Source organism: Triticum aestivum, chromosome 4A (genome assembly GCF_018294505.1).
Source record: "Triticum aestivum cultivar Chinese Spring chromosome 4A, IWGSC CS RefSeq v2.1, whole genome shotgun sequence".
NCBI classification, from domain to species: Eukaryota; Viridiplantae; Streptophyta; class Magnoliopsida; order Poales; family Poaceae; genus Triticum; species Triticum aestivum.
This window is the reverse complement of record NC_057803.1, coordinates 568,843,999-568,862,904: the sequence shown is the minus strand read 5'-3', so window position 1 is coordinate 568,862,904 and position 18,906 is coordinate 568,843,999. Positions and strand designations below refer to the sequence as shown.

General features: G+C 45.3%; 4 protein-coding genes across 10 annotated transcripts; 1 reads left to right on the top strand and 3 right to left on the bottom strand.

Annotated features, from left to right (window-relative positions):
* Positions 1-335: 335 nt before the first annotated feature.
* Positions 336-4,755, top strand: LOC123087018 (GDP-mannose transporter GONST1). Of its 2 annotated transcripts, none has more exons than XM_044508914.1 (10): positions 336-705; positions 1,551-1,722; positions 1,862-2,087; positions 2,200-2,339; positions 2,834-2,963; positions 3,156-3,254; positions 3,440-3,594; positions 3,879-3,995; positions 4,078-4,175; positions 4,268-4,755. In XM_044508914.1, exons 3-10 carry the CDS (start codon positions 1,869-1,871, stop codon positions 4,324-4,326), a joined length of 1,017 nt encoding a protein of 338 aa, XP_044364849.1. In that variant the 5' UTR covers positions 336-705; positions 1,551-1,722; positions 1,862-1,868; the 3' UTR covers positions 4,327-4,755. The 2 variants fall into 2 exon arrangements, with proteins under 2 accessions (XP_044364849.1, XP_044364848.1); XM_044508913.1 differs by having other exon boundaries at positions 337-705; positions 1,551-1,718.
* Positions 4,756-5,767: 1,012 nt separating this feature from the next.
* Positions 5,768-7,364, bottom strand: LOC123087017 (EPIDERMAL PATTERNING FACTOR-like protein 2). Its single transcript, XM_044508912.1, has 2 exons — positions 6,665-7,364; positions 5,768-6,550 (listed from the first exon to the last, which is right to left on the bottom strand). Exons 1-2 carry the CDS (start codon positions 6,744-6,746, stop codon positions 6,255-6,257), a joined length of 378 nt encoding a protein of 125 aa, XP_044364847.1. The 5' UTR covers positions 6,747-7,364; the 3' UTR covers positions 5,768-6,254.
* A 1,990-nt stretch (positions 7,365-9,354) lies between these two features.
* LOC123087015 (putative lipase ROG1) lies at positions 9,355-14,806 on the bottom strand. Of its 2 annotated transcripts, none has more exons than XM_044508904.1 (10): positions 14,110-14,806; positions 13,181-13,248; positions 12,923-12,993; positions 12,330-12,590; positions 11,668-11,828; positions 11,523-11,578; positions 11,145-11,197; positions 10,946-11,069; positions 10,578-10,675; positions 9,355-9,755 (listed from the first exon to the last, which is right to left on the bottom strand). In XM_044508904.1, exons 1-10 carry the CDS (start codon positions 14,319-14,321, stop codon positions 9,684-9,686), a joined length of 1,176 nt encoding a protein of 391 aa, XP_044364839.1. In that variant the 5' UTR covers positions 14,322-14,806; the 3' UTR covers positions 9,355-9,683. The 2 variants fall into 2 exon arrangements, with proteins under 2 accessions (XP_044364839.1, XP_044364840.1); XM_044508905.1 differs by having other exon boundaries at positions 13,181-13,243; positions 14,110-14,805.
* A 287-nt stretch (positions 14,807-15,093) lies between these two features.
* On the bottom strand, positions 15,094-17,954 carry LOC123087016 (E3 ubiquitin-protein ligase FANCL). Of its 5 annotated transcripts, none has more exons than XM_044508908.1 (10): positions 17,730-17,954; positions 17,531-17,607; positions 17,089-17,167; positions 16,902-16,976; positions 16,610-16,782; positions 16,469-16,540; positions 15,969-16,102; positions 15,749-15,872; positions 15,519-15,639; positions 15,094-15,401 (listed from the first exon to the last, which is right to left on the bottom strand). In XM_044508908.1, the coding sequence occupies exons 1-9, from the start codon at positions 17,856-17,858 to the stop codon at positions 15,567-15,569; spliced, it is 936 nt and encodes a 311-aa protein (XP_044364843.1). In that variant the 5' UTR covers positions 17,859-17,954; the 3' UTR covers positions 15,094-15,401; positions 15,519-15,566. The 5 variants fall into 5 exon arrangements, with proteins under 5 accessions (XP_044364843.1, XP_044364842.1, XP_044364845.1 ...); XM_044508907.1 differs by having other exon boundaries at positions 15,094-15,389; XM_044508910.1 differs by having other exon boundaries at positions 15,538-15,639.
* Between the last annotated feature and the right edge of the window lie 952 nt (positions 17,955-18,906).

The following is an 18,906-nucleotide window of genomic DNA, read 5'->3' as shown; positions in this document are numbered from 1 at the left end:
CTTATATATATAGTCATATACTATTTGTGCAAAATAGTATGTGTTTTGAGTCATAAATTTGCAAATTATTATTACGTCATTTTTAAATTTGCGTCAACTTTGGTTTTTATGGTATATACCGAAACCATACCAAAATAATTTGGTATATACTAAAACCGAACTGTATTTAATTTTATACCGCATTTATCGAAGTATTAATACCATACAAATCAAAAAACCGTATAAACCGAACCATGTAAACCGAATAAACCGAACGCACACGGTGACTATCCGGTACACCTGACGCTCTCGTGCCGTACCCAGCGGCGGTATGTGTATGTGGAAAGTGTATGGGGTGATGCGTGTTCGCTCGCTGCCGCTGCCGCTGCGCCGTTGACCTCGCCAGCCGGCAGTCCCTGCGACAGCCCGCCTACCGTACGGCCGGATAAACCGAGGCACTGGGTTTCGGTCTCGCTGACTCGTCAAGCCGCCGAGCCGAGCCAGCGGCGACCATTTCGCCTCCTGCTCCCGCTCCTCCTCTTCCTCCCCCCACTTGCTCCACGGACCACGGACCTCCCAGCTCCCTCGCCTCCACCTGTCCGCCCGCCTTCTCGCCGGAGCAAGTCGGGCCTGGAGCGTCTGCGCGCCCTCACCGCCGGATCCCACCTCTGCCCTCTCCAGCTCGTCGCCGCCGGACACCCCCAAGCTCGCGACCCCCGGAATGAGGTAACGCGAAGGGTTCCGCCTAATCACTCCCTTTCTTTCCCCCTTTATCTATCAATCACGCGGCCTGGTTTCCTCCCAACCAGCATGTCTAGTTTTCCACATATGTGTATTTCCCATGGATTGAGGGTAGGTTTGGGACCTGCAAGTTCATGTGTGTTGAATTTGTTAACCGTGGATTTAGTTGAGGAGAACTCCTTTTGCTCTGTCCCTGCGCAATATGTCAGTACCCATTTTTTTTGGCCCTGTTCTAGGGTGCATCCCCAAGTTCATGTGCCGCTATGAGTGATTAGGAGCCCAGAATGTCTCTGGTATGCTGCAACCATAATTAAATATATGAATCACAGTGATGTTTGAAAAATATTTTGACAAGGTAATTTCGCGATGCTTGAAACTTGGCTTGTTCAATGTCTTTACTGGGCTCATCTCAACTCCTACATTTTAAAATTTGTCACCAGAAAATTCTGAGCAAATATTGGAACTGATCCTTCTAGTTTCATTTTATCTATAGTACGGATATATGAAAACTCTTGTGGAAACTGTAAATGCTTATAATTTTGCTCCACTACAATGCATTTTGAAGTATAGTATGGACGTATGGAAACTCTTGTGGAAACTGTAAATGCTTAGAATTTTGCTCCACTACAATGCATTTTGAAGTATAGTATGGACATATGGAAACTCTCTTGGAAACTGTTAATTCTTGATGCATTTTGAAGTATCATCGGTTTCATACGCATGCTTGACCAGACTGCAAAATGGGACCTGCTGTTAAACATAATACATAAGAGATTCAAGCATTAAATATTTGGATTATTGTTGATTGCCAGCACTGTTTTACCTTGTAGAATCCAACAGTTAGGCAATCATGTGGATCCTGGCACCCCTACCGGGAGAAAATCACCAGAGATTAGTACAACCAGTCCACTCGTGAACGGAGAAAAGAGTAAACTCTGGGATCAGATTGGAGGACAAGGTGCACTTGCAAGTCCCATGAGGAGAGAGATTGGGAACAGGCATGTAAGCTTCTCTTGATCTATGTGTTATTTTGCAGGCATTTATGGACCTCATTGTCGCCTCCTCAAATGAAAATATCAAGGAAGCATTTATGGCCTGGGCTAACACAATGCACTGTGCTTTTGTCTCATATTTTCTCCAGATCTTTGATGAGGTCCTTCTCTGTTGATGACGTTGACTTGGAAGATGTTGAGGCCTCAAAAGATAGAGATAGGCCGTCACACTTCCTCAGGCTCCCAAACATTCAGAATCAGTCTCTTCTATCTGGTCTTGCTTACTGTATAGCATCCTGCAGCATGATTTTGGTTAACAAGTTTGTTTTGTCTGGCTATGGTTTTAATGCTGGAATATTTCTGATGCTTTACCAGGTATATTGCTATGGCTGACCATATACTTCTTATGCAATCTTGTTTTCCTTCTCATAGATATTTGCTGCGTGGGTAACACTGATAGTATTTTCTTCATCATGTTATGCTGCAGAACATTGTATCGGTGACCATAGTTTCCACACTGTCCCTCTCCGGTGTTATCTCAACTGAACCACTAACATGGAAGTTAATCAAAGTTTGGTTGCCTGTGAACATCATATTTGTCGGAATGCTAATTACAAGCATGTTTAGGTATGTATCAAATTTTCAAATCATTTTGATCTGAGGACTGTTTTCTGCGCAGTTTATGCTGGTCTGTACTTATATCCTTTCGGTATCGGGGCATCTTTTATCAAATTTAAGCAATTATTTTATGTTTCTATTGTATAGTCTCCATTTCGGAAAATATGAATACTGCTCTCTATTCATTTGCCCCCACTCTCAGAGCCATGCATAAAGGAACACACATGGGATATAGCTTGTTCCTCCTTAAATTAGTATTGATGCTTAATAATGTTTGATAGCCCATAGATTTCATTTAAGGGTAAAATTTTGTTGTGCTGAGGCTCGTTTGCTCTTTCTCTGTTCATGTTCAATTAGTTTGTTCAGACTATGAAAATTTCTAAGTTTTCTGAACATTATGAGTTGAGCATTTCCATATGAGTTGTGAAGAAATTGTTCCTCAACTTGTAATAAGGAAATTCCAGATAAGCACTGCACATTTTAACATTTTCTGTACCTTTCAGTTTGAAGTACATCAATGTTGCGATGTTGACTATATTGAAGAATGTCGCCAATGTTCTTACTGCTTCTGGGGAAACCTACTTCTTTAAGAAGCAGCATGATAGACAAGTTTGGATTTCTCTAATGTTGATGGTATGTCATGAATTTATGAATGTTTGGGCAGGATTTGAATGCTTGAGGGGGCTTATTTTTTCTTCTGTTGCTGAATAATTGCATGTAGTCAATTCATTGCTATATATCTAATCATAGATGTTCATGAAACATGACTTAAATTAACACACTATTGGGCCCTTAAAGACCTGACTCGTCTCTCTGTTTCTGTAGATAATCTCAGCCATTGCAGGAGGAGTAACAGATCTGTCATTTCATGCAGTCGGCTATACATGGCAGATCTTAAACTGTTTTTTAACAGCATCATATTCGGTATTGTTCTTCTCAATGCCACTGAAAATTTACAATATGCAGCCAATTATCAAACTGTTACTCTTCCCAAATGTTTTAGATTCTTACATTCAGTTCCAAGATTCACACTCTAGTTTATAGGACAAATATCTTCAGTTGTGAGGTACCTCCATATAAATTTTAACAAATGAACTACTTGCTTCCAGCTTACATTGAGGCATGTAATGGATAGTGCGAAGGAAGCCACCAGATCTGGGAATTTGAATGAGCTTTCGATGGTTTTACTGAATAATATTCTTTCACTACCATTGGGAGTTATCCTCGTGCTTGGTTTTAATGAAGTGGAGTACCTGTTGGAAACGTAAGCTTCAAACTTCACTCGTTCACTTGTTTTATGTTCTAGCATGAACCTAATAACTAAATGCAAACTGTGGTTCCTCCTCCAACATACAACTATTGACAGGAAAGTGGTGTATAGGCTTAAATGTGTTATCTGCTGGTAAAAAAATATTGCTTAAGCTCCTATCAAGATACAACTATTGCATCTCTAAAAAAAGGATACAACTACTGCAGCTAGCACATCTGACGGAACAATTAGTTGTAATTGCAAATGCTACTTGTGTCTTATGGGAAGTGAATTTGCAGGCCTCTCCTGAGGATGCCTACGTTTTGGCTAGTCATCACTGCTAGCGGGGTTTTGGGGCTCGCTATCAGCTTCACTTCGATGTGGTTTCTTCGTCAGACAAGCGCAACAACATATAGGTACCAAATGAATCTGATAAGCCTCTCAAAATTCGTCGCCCTTCACTCTTGTTGAGCTTCTAATGCCAACATTGCCCTGCAGCCTTGTAGGTTCCCTCAACAAGATCCCACTTTCCATTGCCGGAATCCTTCTCTTCAAAGTCCGCACGAGCATGGAGAATTCCATCAGCATTCTGTTCGGTATGTTTCGTCTATGACCATATTGCCTTACGGCTGCTGACATATACTGCATTTCACTAACGAAAGAAACCATACATGCCATCACCCCGCAGGGCTATTAGCAGGAGTATTTTTCGCCAGGGCAAAATTGCGCGAAAACTCCCAGTCGTAGATGTTCCATATCCCATTCCTACCAGAGGGCAGGATTGCGGTCGTCATAAAAAAAAGCAGTCTGCTCCCTCAAACCAGACTGGAAAATTTGTGCAGGTGTGAGGTTGTTTCCCAGCTGGCAAGACAAGAGACAACGTCATGTTAGTTAGCCTGGTGCTTCGTTTTGTTTTTGCTCTCGAAGCCGTCCTGGATCTTCTCTTGTCGTCGCTCTTGTGGTTGGTTGGTGGATGGTGGCATATATACGTCCTCTGTAAGATACATGGTTAGATGCTGCTGAAATCCCAGGCAGTCGGGGATATAGATGATTGGGTAAATACACATATACAGGTAGTAATTCTTGGGTTGGAGGTTCTCCTCTGAAACCAACTCGGCTGGGCAGATCGCTGCTGTATATTCTCTCATCTCTTTTGAGAAATGTCTTTCTGGTTTATCTCTTGTGCATTTCCCATTGCCGGTCGAGCGCATTCACCTCACTCAAGCAACACGCGTGTTGTGCCCTAGCTTGCCGTCTCTTTTGGTTTCTCTCTTCTGTATTTTGGTTCTTGCTTATAGTTTGTGTGGCCGACTTGTTTTGAGGTTTGACTGCTGCTGTGGGTGTGGCCGTGGCCTGGCCTCCCTCTTGCTGTTAAGCTGTGTCCTTACGCTTTGTCATACAGTAATAAATGTTCTGACTGCTCTCCTTGTGTGAAAAAAGAAAGAAAAGGAAAGGAAGAGTAAAAAATGGGGGCAGAGGAGACAGACGCTTGAATGCCCATGGACACGAGACATGACTTGTCACTCGCTAGACCTCGCCGAGAGGAGAGGAGGACTAGCTCGCGCACAGTCATACATTCACTCACTGGAGCAAAGTAGAGTATTGAATGTTGGCTCAGCACTGTCCTTTTCTCGCACTCAGGTTGGTAGGCAGGATTTTGCATATCTGCACGTGACAGTCAGGGCTCTTGGTTGAATGCAGACGCCAAGTTACTACTCTAGTAACCTTTGCTCAAGGCTTGAGTTAGCCATGCATGCACACCACACCACATCACAGGCTATAGAGGCAACATCCGCTTGTACTCTCTCACTGAACTTGAAATTCTGTAAAAATAAGAGATCATCAATGGGCAAAAACGAACTCCACTTCATTACCCTAACCGGGAGCAGAAGAGAGAAATCACACGATCAAACCACGTATCTTGTTGGCTGACGCGAGTAGGTAATCTTCTTATTGGAGTCCTCTGCTAGGGCCTGTCTGTGTGCAAGGAGATGGTGGCGAATCCCTGGGCCTGGAGGACATGTCCTGGGAGCGAATCACATGCTTTTGCTTACGGGCACAAGTTCTTCGGAGGAAAAGACAAGGCCACAGCAATGATGAGCGTAGCTCCAAGGGCTCCAAAAAAGCTCTTGTCTCGCTGTTTGGCCCCCCCTTTTCAGAGCCTTTATCATCTCCAAACAAAAAAAAGGACGCGTACCATTTTTCTTGTAAATAAAACTCGATTTACATCCGACATTCATCTTTTTTGTTTTTCCAGACGATCCAGAAAAGGTCGCGTATGTTTAGTAGTACCAATGTGTTGACAGGACCTTGTTAGTCCATCAGAGCGACAACACGAAGTGATATCAGTCTCTTAATTACACCACCAAGCTTATAGTACAATATAGGGGAACTCAGAAGCAGCTGATCAGTTAGTGCAACACCTCCAAATTACTAGCAGCATGTAGTTGATCATCCAGCATCATCATCATCATCATCATAAACTCTATACCTAAACAAACTGACCAAAACTTGTCCCAACAACCACTCCTTGCACAGCCATGTACAGTAGTGTAGTTGATCTTAGCGCATGCAGCCTCTCCCAACAACTTACAGCAGCCATGTGATCTGTGATGGGATGGACCAAAGATGCCGGAGGCTCGTCAAGCATCTTCTTCTTGAGCAGGCGTCGGCCGTCACGGGTTGAGGATCGGCCTCCTGTCGGCGCACCGGCACTTCCAGTTAAGCGGCTTGTAGTTGGTGGAGCCCTCGTCGTCGTCCCCGCCGCCCAAGGCTCCGGACAGGTGGAAGTGGCTCCCCCCCTTGCCCCGCGGCGCCACCGGCACCTGCACCGCCTCGCACCGGCCGCAGAGGGCGCACCGCCCCTCGCACCGCGGCGGCCTCGACCCGATCCTCACCGCCGACATCGCCTCCGCGCCCTCCGCCACCTTTGGAGCTGCCTCCTTGAGCTGGTAATGCAGCGGCCCTCTACCTGCAACAAAGCGCGCGACGGCAACATGATACATCAGCTAGAGGCAGAGAAAGCGAGGAAGATGCGGCGGTGTGGAGTAGTGGAGACGGTAAGAAGATCTTGGCACGCACGCACCTTGAGTAGTAGAGGCTAGGCCCTGGGAGGATAGTAGCAAAAGGAGAAGCAGGAGCGAGGAGTAAAGTAGCAGGAGCTTCATGGGGGAGGGCGGGAGTTCCCTCAGCTCGATCGGCTCGACTGGAGCTTGGAGGTAGTTAAGCACTCACTGATGAATGAATGAGGGAAGCAGCCGGGGAGTAGGGTACCGCTGCTAGCCTGCTACTTATATCAGGGATCGCGCTCACATGGGCAGGCGTTCCTTGTAGCTGTGGCGCTGGGAATAAATGGTCCACAGAGAGAGAGAGGGAGAGGGGTTGGCCCTGTCTATCTACAGCGGTGTGGTGTGGCAGCACCAGCACGGACGATGGCCATTGAATGTGGCTGAGCTCTGAAGCCATTAAAGGCTTCGTGCAGCGGCGTCAGAGCCAGCGGGAGGGAGAGGGGGGAGCACAAGAGTTGGGAGGAGAGAGAGGCGGCAGGAGGGCACAAGGGCTGGGGGCAGAGACAGCGACGCATGCCTGCCTAACCTCCCTCCCTCCCTCCCTCCTTCACATTGCACTGCATGCACGCCAGCAGGGGCACGGATTAGCGAGGTCCTTCGCTCCGGCCATGCGAGAAAAGAGGAGTACAGCTCGAGAGAGAGAGAGAGAGAGAGACGAAGCAGGGGAGATGAGATGAGATGCGATGCGACGGGGAGCAGAGCGCTTGCGTGGAGCTGGGCTCGTTTCCAAAATGGCGGGGACCCGCCTGTGCCCCTGTGCAGGCCCTTCTTCCCTGCAACTGCAAGCGGAACGGGGATCGGAAAATAGGGCGGGCCAAGAATTTCAGCCGGACAGGCAGCTATAGCTGGGATGGATAACGATGCTAGTACTTGTTGATCTTCAGTTCAGTCCACACCCCCGATGGCGATGATGGTGATGTCAGATGCCCCGTTCTCTTTCTCTCTCGGTGCATTTCAGGCTCATGCGGTTGCCTTTTTTCTTTGTTCTGAAACGAGCCAAAAGACTTGCCATTTCCTTAGTTAAGAAGAGACCGATGGTTTCATGAGTTCCAAGCCAAAATAGAGCAGTTACCCGCGAGGTAAAATGGCATCTAATCCCCTGGCACCCGTCGCTACCCGCAACCTAGCCTCCTCAAGGACCCTATGCACAATGATCATCGAAGGAGTGGAGATGTTCCAGAAGACCATAGCGTTCCTCTCCTTGCAAAGCTCCGAGGAAATAAGCATAAGGAGGGGGGCTATTCATCGCGAGGACGACGATCTTGTTCCACCAATCTTTGACAACGACCATATATAGTCGGCCAATCACTTGTCCTAATATCGCCCAAGCCGATCCGTGCCTTGACTGCATTCCAAACCGCAGTCGGAATATTAGCATTGGAAAAGGAGATGGGCCATCGTTTCTTGAATTTGGTTGCAGAGGGGGCACATACCGAAATTTGGCCATCCCCTACGATGAAGTCAATCGGCCGTCCAAACTCTATTGTGAATGATCAACCAAGCAGATAACTTGCATTTTGGAGTAGCCCACGCCTTTCAAGCGGTCTTTAGCAGAGGCGTGATGAAGAGCCCCTCGAATTGCATCTTGTAGGCCATGGACGTCAAGAATCCGTTAGGCCCCGGCGTCTTATCACTTGCAGAATCAAATACCGCATGCCTAGCCTCGTCCATGGTAAAAAGAGCTCCGATGTCATTGAGATCACAAGCTGGGACGGGAATATGCTATTCCAATTTAGGTACTTATGTCGACGAGGCCCCTTCTTGACGATAGAGGAGAAGTGACGGTGGACAATGACCTTCTTGTGACTGTGATCGCCACCCATCCCACATTATGCTTTGGGCGGTGAATATTTTTTTCTCTCGCAACGATTAACTCTTAGGTGGAAGAATCTTGTATTTGCATCTCCTCCTTTGATATTTGTGATTCTTGAGTTTTGCCCATTTCTAGCCTTCTCAAACATAACCAAGCCAACCACCCGCCGCTTGAGCCTCCTTCGAAGGTCAAGCTCTGCCGGGCTCAAGGTTCGAGATTCTTGTCCAATGTCAAGGCAAATAATTATCTTCAGGGCCATATGGAGTTGAACTTCCGCATTGGAGAAAAGAGCATTTAGTCTGATGCTAGTCTTCTTGAGCTTGTGGTGTAGCACCTGGTAGGGCTCAACATGGTTGTGATCCTCATTCCACGTCTCCTGAAAACCGGGCATATTAATCTAAAAGTTCTCAATGCGGAAGCATTTGGAGCGCTTGATGCCATTTTCATTAGCGAGCAAAAGCGGGCGGTGATCAGAGAGGACGAGGGGGAGTGAATGATTTGAGAACCAAACTCCATGTCACAAAGCACGCTCGCTCTGACCATTGCTCCAAGTACGTAAATCTCATGTTTTGAAGATGGGATCTCTTTTAACTCACACGAGTTAAGGTGTTTCTAAACCGGACGACACGGCTTGAATCCCCATTAGCGCAGCCATACACTGTGCATCCCAATAATGTCACAAGCAATAATCGTAGCTTCAGTATAGTAGTGGTATATAATACTGTTTTTTTTTCTGCTGGTGGTATATAATATACTGGTGTAGCCAGTCAAAGTGCTTGGGAAATTAAAGAGGTTTTCAGGTCAAGCTGGAGACATGCATGCACTGACGGCAAGAGAGGTCAATACCCGTAATTCTCGCTACGAGTTCTCTGCTCGAGACGCAAACACACAGCGGATCTTATCTTATTTTATTACACTGATGAATCAACAGCCTGTGGTCCATTAAACATTTACATGCATGCATGCACACTGAAGCATGGATGCAAGAGAGAAAAGAAAAGAACCTACCGAGCCCCAGACAGACTTTACAGGAAGCCTACATAGGCCCAGCGGGTGGTTCTGCCTGTTCCACTGTAGTATATCTCCAACACTTTTTGCCCCTATCCTTTTCCTATCCAATTGAAATTGGTACCCAATAATCCAAATAGAAGAAGAGAAAGAAATTGGTATCCAGATAGAAGAAGAGAAAGAAATCGGCACCGCCACCACGTTATCGCTCCATGTTAGTAGAGAAAATGGTCGATCATGTGGAAGACCACATCAGCCCCATCAGAGTTGAAGAAATATGTCTTCACCTGCGACACGAAAGAAATGAGAAAGAATGCATGAGTTTTTTCAGACGGTGACAACTTGGTAAATTTGCTTCATCGACACACTTATCAATAACTGACTTGTGCATTGCATATCACATTTCAGTTTTGGCATTGCAGCTTATTACACAAGCATCAACTCATACGGACAAGGATAGCTCTGTTTTTTTTTCCCCTTTTTGTTTTCAAGAAACAAAGTGGATAGAGCTACCCTGCTAGCCAGCCATGCAAGTTGGGCTAAACCTTGTGTTCCTGAGCTTGCAGCAACTTATAACGCATAGGTAGCAAAGCTATCCTGAATAGGCATAAAATGGAGAGAGGGCCTGCTGTTTTTGACAGCAAGGACTGCATCCGTATTTGGTCCATGATAACCTACCTACCAACTTAAATGGTAGCCTTTTCTAGCTCTTGTGTCGTTGGAGCCATACGCCCCACATGATCAACTACTACGATATCATCGGGTAAGAATCTGCAGCATTCCTAAAATCAGCAGTGCAAGCACTGACAGTCTTGCAGTTAATCATTAAAGTGTGACCATTCTTCTAATGTCTTGCACTGACATTCTTGTCCTAGACATAAGCAAATTCTATTGACTGGTAAAATAATTCTAGAACAAATGGCAATGCTTAAAGAAAATTAATGTAGCCAAGAGCTTTCAGTAGACAGATGCTAATGAAACTTCAAAATGTAGCCTTTCAAAGGGGGGCTCTTTTTTGGTGCCAACATGTAAAGTAATCACAGTGTAGAAACTTTTATCCAACAGACATGAAGAATAAGGACCAGAAGGCCATGGGGTTTATAACAAACCTGAATGGTGCTATGGGCAAAAATCCTTTGTCTACTTCTCTTGAAGCTAACATCTACCCTTTCCCAGGGAATTCTATTTAGGCTTTTCAGCATTACCTCTGAAATTGAAGACAGGTTAATTCAGTTACAGAACATATGATCTTAATCATCCTGGAGAAATGGAAGTATGGAATGGTATTGGATATAATACAAAACACGCTAAATAAAAACAAAACTTTAGCTCCAATGCAAACATTAACCAGCGTAAAGACTTCGTCATTAGAAACTCGGCATCTATGGTTTCTGCTGGTTTATCAAGTCCTTTGACAATAAACAGCACATCATCATGGAAAGCCTGGTACTACTATAACTCCAACTCAGTATCTTACCTTCCATTTCACTTGTAGTTTTTGCCTGATAAATCATTTCATCCGAAAAATCAACATCCCGAGCCTTTGGTTTTTCCACATATACAACATGTGGATATCTTACATCATCCACAAAATCTTCTTTCTGATGCCAGAGGATTTTGAAACATAAGAACCCTGTTACAGACCAAATATGGGCTGATAATAAATAGATCATTACCTTGGGAAGCTCATGTTGACGGCGTATTGAAGATGTCTTCCAGCCAACAACGACTGAACTTTTAGTCAAGGCCATAAAACAAAAAAAAACAAAAAAGGCAACCTGGTGCATGTAGCTCCCGCTTGCGCAGGGTCCAGGGAAGGGTCCGACCACTTTGGGTCTATAGTACGCAGCCTTTCCCTACATTTCTGTAAGAGGCTGTTTCCAGGACTTGAACCCATGACCTCATGGTCACAAGGCAGCAGCTTTACCACTGCGCCAAGGCTCCCCTTCAGTCAAGGCCATAAAACAAAGTGCTTTAAATTCTGAATTGGTAAATAGATAGCCAATATGTTTATATTGATCTGCTAAGTACAAATATTCATGGCACAAGGATACAATCACCACAAACATTTGAGTAAGCAACACAGCGCCTGAAAGAACGAAGAGCTGATCTGCACAAAGAAACAAAGTATAAGATACGCTGAAATAAGGAGATCTATTTTTGTAGTTATTCATCGAAAACAACATTTATATGGCATACATGAAATGGAGATCCCCGTAATCAGTAACCATCTGAAGAAGTAATGGTGGCTTCTCATCTTCAACATCCTTTAGAAAAAGATGTTTTCCACTTCTCCCAGCAAGCCAGGACATACCAAAAGCCATCTTTTCCAATCTATAGGAACCACGGAGAAGGGGCATCTGCGTGTAGCAATCAACAATGGAGTCAATTAATCTGCATATCCAGTCAATCTGCCAGTTTGTCACACCATCGTACGAGATGCACCCACTAGAATCAGAAAGCTACTAATTGCCAGTGATGGATATTAGGAGGAAGAAAGTTGTGCATATTTAATACATCGAAAAAAAAATAAGTAACACTGAGAGGTATGGTAGCAACCAGGTGAATGAAATGGAAAAAAGGAACAACTTAAATCAAAATGGTGTAACTATATTTACATCAAACTAATACCTTTACTGAAGTTCATATTTGCCATTAATATACATAATTCATTAACTCAAATTTATCCACTTTGTATCTGAGCTTCCATACTCCTTCTGGTTTAATATAATGCAGGGATATGTTGGTTTGTCAAAAAAAAAAGATATCTAGTTGTGCAAGCTCAAATTAAACCACAATAGGTTGCCATCTGGCCAAGGCTTGATATAAAGGCAGAATGTACTGCAAAATTTGTAAATAACCTGTTTATGTGATCTTGTGCCAAGGTGTGGTGTTGCAAAAGTTATAAAGTTCATGGGCTCCAAACCAGCAATCTTGCCTTGACCCATCGGTTGGTTGCTACGAGCATCATTGACATCCTTCTCATACTCCTCATGACAATCTGTTTGTGTAGTAGGCTCATATAGTAGTGCAATGGCGTATCTTGCAATCAACCCACCCAATGAGTGTGCAACAAAGGAGATCTTCTGAAGTTCTGGTCTACACTCAACAACTGAAATCACCTAAAAACACAAAATATAGGTTAATTTGAAGTAAGGAAGACGAGGCAGAGAGTAATAGGAGCTGATATAATGATAAAGCATATAAGGGTGTGCTTTTCAGTAATCAGCGGTGGGGGGATTCCCCACCTGGAACAGTAAGGTTGTTTATCATGAAAGAGAAGAGTAGAAAAAAAAATGTAGATTAAAGATCATTGAGGCTAGCTCTCCCCACCTGGAATAGTAAGGTTGTTTATCATGAAAGAGAAGAGTAGAAAAGAAAGTAGATTAAAGATCATTGAGGCTAGCTCAGCTCTGTACATTAAATTTTCCAACATGAATTTACCAATACTCACCTCCTCCGCTAATCTCCTTCCCATCACATCAACACCATCGAAAGTTCGAGTTGCTGAGTTGCATCCACTGCCTGTACCACACAACAGAACGTTCCCATTTATTTTCTCCCACAGGAGATGTGCCATTAATGATAGTGTGACTACTTAATTCACTGTCCAAAATAGTGGTCCATTCCCAACTGAAAGAGTACTAGTTTTGGGGTTGAACGTACTTGCACATAAATAATAAAATACTTTAATTAATGCTGTTGAACTTACAATGAACAACCACATCCTCAGGGTGTTTTCTGATGAAATGTTTTGCTGCGTAACCCCAATTTTCTGCACTGCAGTAGAAAAGTCAAACATTTGAAAAAAAAAGTGGAAATAGATGTCTCCTCACAATGCAACTGCACTGCATGATAGAAACTAAGGTAAAATGGAAATAGATGTTTCCTCAGAACACATTGTAGAACTGCATGTTAGCTAACAACACATTCAAGAAACTAAGGTAAAATATAGGATTTTGCGCATTATTACATGTCTTGAACACTTGCACGCCCTTCTGTTTGTGAGTGCAGCTGGAACTCACAAACGTGCTGGAACTCACAAACGTAATAGAGTAATACTACTGCACGCTGGAACCTAATTAGAAGGTAAGAACTTAGAAGAAAAATTATGTATCAATTTGTGCAGGTCTACTGACATTTCACATGAACAAGTGTATCAATTAATATACATTTACAAGTGTATATTAAAATAAATTATGTTTCTGTGGATTCGAATGCTTAATTTTTTTTGAGGGAAGATTCGAATGTTTATATTTGTTTGAACCAAAGTTTTGACAAGATTAAGAGCAACTTCTGTAGTGTGAAAGTGTGACAAATACTCAGCTATCTAATTTCAATAAATAAATAAATAATACTCAGCTATATTGTTCCTCAGGGATCCAACATTCCAACAGCATCCACTGAAAGCTAGCCCTTGAATACTCATGATTTGCAATGGATTGTTTTCCTTTCCATCATAGGTTCATTAGGTTGACCGATAGATTCATTCAAAAACGATTCTAAAACTGCCAACTATTTTGTCCACATAGCCTTTAGTTCAAAAGTCAAGGAGCCAACCGATTGCGTGCGAGTGGTCCGAGGTTAGCGCCGAAAAGCAGTAAGAAACGGAGGGGTAAAAAAAGAGATGGAAACAATCACCTGCCGACGATCCCATTGACGGTCACGATCAGATGTGTGGGCGCCCGCCTGCTGGCCCCGTCTCCGCCTCCCTCGTCGGCGCCGGAGCCGGAGCCCGAGGGCCCCTCGTCGGCGGCGGACACCGTGAAGCACCCGGGCCGCGGGAGGCACGCCGCCGGCAGCCACCTCCTCCTCCTCCTCCCCTTCTTCTCCCCGCCCTCCCCCGGCGCCATCCTACTTGGATTTGACTTGGCCGCCGCCGCCGCCGCCGCCTGGGGGAGTCGCCCAGAACTTTCCTCAGTGACGCCGGTGGCGCGAGGTGGGTGCCGATGAGGCGAGGGGGCGGCGCGGGAGCTCAACCGCCCGGTGGGTCGCTTCTGGTTCCTGCCTCTGTTTGTTTGTGGTTGTGGGTGTGGTGGATCACCACTTCACTCCGCGGACCGGCTCGCCTCACCGGCAGCAGCCTTTACTTTTTCTCTCTTTTTTCCCCCTTCTCCTGCCCTCCGGTGATGGGATCAAATCGCAGGGTGATGCGTCGTCGTCGTCGTCGTCGACATGGGTGGATCTGGTGCGATGATGCCTCCTAAAGCTCTCCTTTTTCTTCCACGAGAACCTGATATGCGCTCCTGTCTCTGCAATCCGTTATATGTTCGCCGTGTCGGGATAAAATCGGACTGTTCTAAGAGAGGGGACAACTACAAGTCTAGATGGCAATTTTTCCTTCTCTACTACTCCCTCCGTTCTGAATTACTTGTCTTGGATTTGTCTAGATACGGAGGTATCTAGCACTAAAATGAGTCTAGATACATCCGTATCTAGACAAATCCAAGACAAGTAATTCGGAACAGGGAGTAGATCTGCAATAGTATAGTCGTTCGTTTGCCGTCGTGGATTTGGGCCGTTTGACTGACCGTTTCAGCTTTCTGGAACTATTATTTTATCATCAGGCGGCTTGGAATAATTGGTAAACTAATTCAAGGGTCGCCGTTAGGCGAGCAACCAAGGGAAATACTAATGCGCATTGACATTCAGAGATCCAAACCACTGTAATTATACCAGTCAGCAATTCCTCATTCGTCCCAAATCTAGAAGGGTGCGTAAGAGACACCAATTTTCAGTAATTAGGCTGGCACACTTCTTTCATCTCTAGAAGTGGACGCCAATTTCGTAGAAAGCAACGGGAATTTTGACCCCTTGCAGCTCCATTGATGACATCTAGATCATGACGACCGGCTCATCCACGTAGCGACCTAGATCTTCTTGTTTTCTTCCCTCTTCCTTTTTACTGGTCCGCCCGAAACCTGGAACCACACCTGCTTGAAGGTCATTATCGAAAAGCGCACGCTGGAAGGTGGAAACATGCTACTCCTACTATTATACAAGCATACACAGTTTCCATAACTTAGTTTATATCCAGACAAACCGCTCACATTAAGCCAACTTCAGCACCTCGATTTGTAAATGCGAAGAAGGCAGGTTCAGATGTCGGTGCTCTTCACGGCGACAGGCTCGCTGCAGTAGGGGCAGTTCCCGAACAGAACATCGAACGACCTGCAGAGAACAGATGACAAGAGCAATCAGAGATGGAGTACATTGCACATCAATCCAATGCGTATGGTGGGTGGAATAATCTCTTTAGGGTTTCATCGTTTCTACGTACTGCCTTGTCGTAGTAATGGTGCGCAGCCAGTCTCTCAGGCACACCGAGTGGAAGGCTCTGCTGCAGCTAGGGTTTTCGCACTTGTAGTCCGCCGCGCACCCGCTCTGAGTACCGAGTTCGTCATCTTCATTCAGGAGCAAAGACGCAAGATATTATGGTCAGGAAACTACATGATGGGCAGAAAAGGTTGCGACCAGAGGCGGAATAGAGATTGGCTCACCGACGGGCAGATGCGTCGCGTAACATATCCCACAATCAGCTTGCTGGTCATCTTTGATACTCACAGAAGGGGGTTGCGGCAGAGCAAAATCTAAGACGGTTGCCAGGTTCTCATGGAACTTTCCGTCAGCGCTCCTAGTATCAGAAAAATGATGTCTGTAACACCTCTCGCATGCCTCTAATGTAACACTAGAGAAATTTCAATTTCATTTATACACTCTCTAGTTTAATATTATTCCGCAAGAACACACTCATGGGGATTTCAGAAAAGAAGATACTAGGAGCAGCAGAGTTATGCAGAACTAACTTCAACAGGCTATAAAATATCTGAATATGACATATTTCAATAGCAATAATAGTACTACCTCTGTCCCTAAATATAAGACGTTTTTGTGGTTAAAATTGAACTGCAAAAACGTCTTATATTTAGGGACAGAGGGAGTAATAAATAAGTAGAAAAGGTACAACAGGTCACTTAATGCAGGAAACCTGACAATATACCATCTCTTACGATTTTTTCTCCAATTCTTTATCAGCCTTTCCAGTTTCCCATCTGTGCCTAGGAAGCGGCACCTGGAAAATTTGTTGACGATCAACAATGATGCTTGCATTTTCATGTACAGACTTGACATCTGAGCTTACTCTGGTAAGGAGTTGGGCTTGTGCGCATCAACATGTAGTAAAATATAGCAATCATCACCCAAAGCTATGCGACGATGAGACATAGCATATGTCGGCTTTGTAGGATCGACAACCCAAAGGGCCTTGTCAATGCCATCCATTGTAGACCAGTAATCTTGCAATACCTTCAGGTGCTAATTGTTTACACAAAACATATTAAGTTGATAGGTTATTACCCATAGATATGCAGCTCATGAGGTGGAAGTGTAAGAAGTGGAACTAATGAAAAGATGGGAAATAATATCTCCCCAACCGCTTGGAACTGGCAGAGAACATCCTTCAGTCTCGAGCTTTTTGACCACTGTAATTTGGGGAGATAAGGAACATCCTGTAAGAAGTAGACAGCCATATAGCTTGTGTGATCCTTCCGAAATATCTGACATTGCACAATACGGTGAAAACAGTTCTGAGAGATGCTTTGAAAATTAGATGAAATGTACCGCAGCAATTGAAGGAGGGCATGCCGGGTAGTTCATGGGCAGTGTGATCTCCAGTAAATGTTGCCGTCGCTGCTCATCCCTGACAATCAGAGATGCCACAAGCCATAAGTTTATGTAATGCAAATGCAATCACAGAACAGAAACACTGCATGCATTGTCAAAGGAACTTCATGGTATCATCCTATCCAAGCTACAGCTCAAAGTTCTTGATAAACGGTAACCCGTCAACCTGATAAGGAACAACGCATGAAACTGCTGAACTTCAGTTAGGTTTTTTTTTGGGAGGGGGTAATTCGGTTAGTTGTTCGTGCACAGGTGCGCTAAGTCTGATGATCATAGTGTCACCGAACAACAATACTTAACTCCAGACCATCAAAACATCAAATGCAAAAAATTCAGGCATCACGGAAACGTCAGCCAGGCAAGGCGAGAAATCCCTTACACGACGCGGAAGGTGATGCACGACACGCCGTCGTCGCCTGTGGCGCTCACTAGCTGCCCCCACCCGACCTCTTCGATCTGCGAGCATGAAACGGTAACGCGGGATCACCTACCAGACTACCACGCCACTCGCAGGGAGCAGAAAGCGAGAAAACTAACGGCCACGCCCGGTGCGGCATTTCGTCGAACGGGTGGCGTACCTGCGCGAACACGGAGCTGTAGAACGCGGGCGGTCTGCACGGGCGCGGCGGCCCCGCTTCCCCCTGGCCGTCCTGTGCAGGGCACGAGTGAGCTCTGGCGTCGCGCGAGAGGGTGGCGGGTAGCACCATGACTCGAGAGGGCCAACCGCCGCCGCCGCCGCCGCCGCGCGCCCACCGTTTATGCTAGCCGCGGTTTTTTTTTTCCCTTTTGGGCGAACGCACGAGGCTCCGGCATCCGAGTGTAGGGCTTGCCGGCCGGCCCAGTATTGCCTTGGTGGGCCAGTTCCGCACCTGGCCCCGCTGTGCAAGGCACAGCCCATGCACGAAGGCCGACCTTGACACGGGGGTTTAGATTCGGAATATCCTATTTTTTGAGAAATCTCGCCTGATTTATTTATTCAGAAGTAATTGTCATAGGTACAAGATTGGGGTCATGGGAGATGCCCAACCAAACATGTCTACCTATATGTAGATTACAAGCAAACTTGGCGAGATGGTGAGCTTCAAAATTAAAGTTCCTACGCTCGAAAATAAAAGTGCAAGTGATAAAACTATTACAATGGTTCATTATTTCATGTACCAACGCAGCATTGGGGCCTCCTGTTCCCCCATTGATATCATTAACCGCCTCTTGGTAGTCCGCTGCCACGCAAATTCTCTGTTGTCCCAGGTCATCCGGCAAAGCAAGAGCCTCACGGCATGCAAACGTCTCCAAGGTTAGGGGGTCCGTGATCCCATGGTAAACCATCACCGAAGAGCCCAAATAGTGCCCCTCATGGTCGCGGCAAAGGGCAGCAACTGCGCCTCCTCTCCGCGATCGTACCACAGCCCCATCAACATTAATCTTCGCGATGCCACTTGGTGGAGGAAGCCACCTGTTCAGTTGTGGTGGTGCAGCAACAGTATGTTGCTGCACTCGATCAGCAACATTGTGCTCCAACTCGTCAATGTAATTATTGATAAAGGATGTTGTATGATGGGGGCTCTGAAATATGGATTCATAAATAGCCTTTCTCCTAACATACCATATTGACCATAGCGTGATGACCATCCTTGTGAAACTAGCATGGTCCAATTTCTCATTAAGATCAAATAACCAAATTCTTGCGTTGGATTCCTCGTTCTCAGCCATGAGAGACACCAAATTTTCGTCCGACAGCGCCCACACGCACCAGGA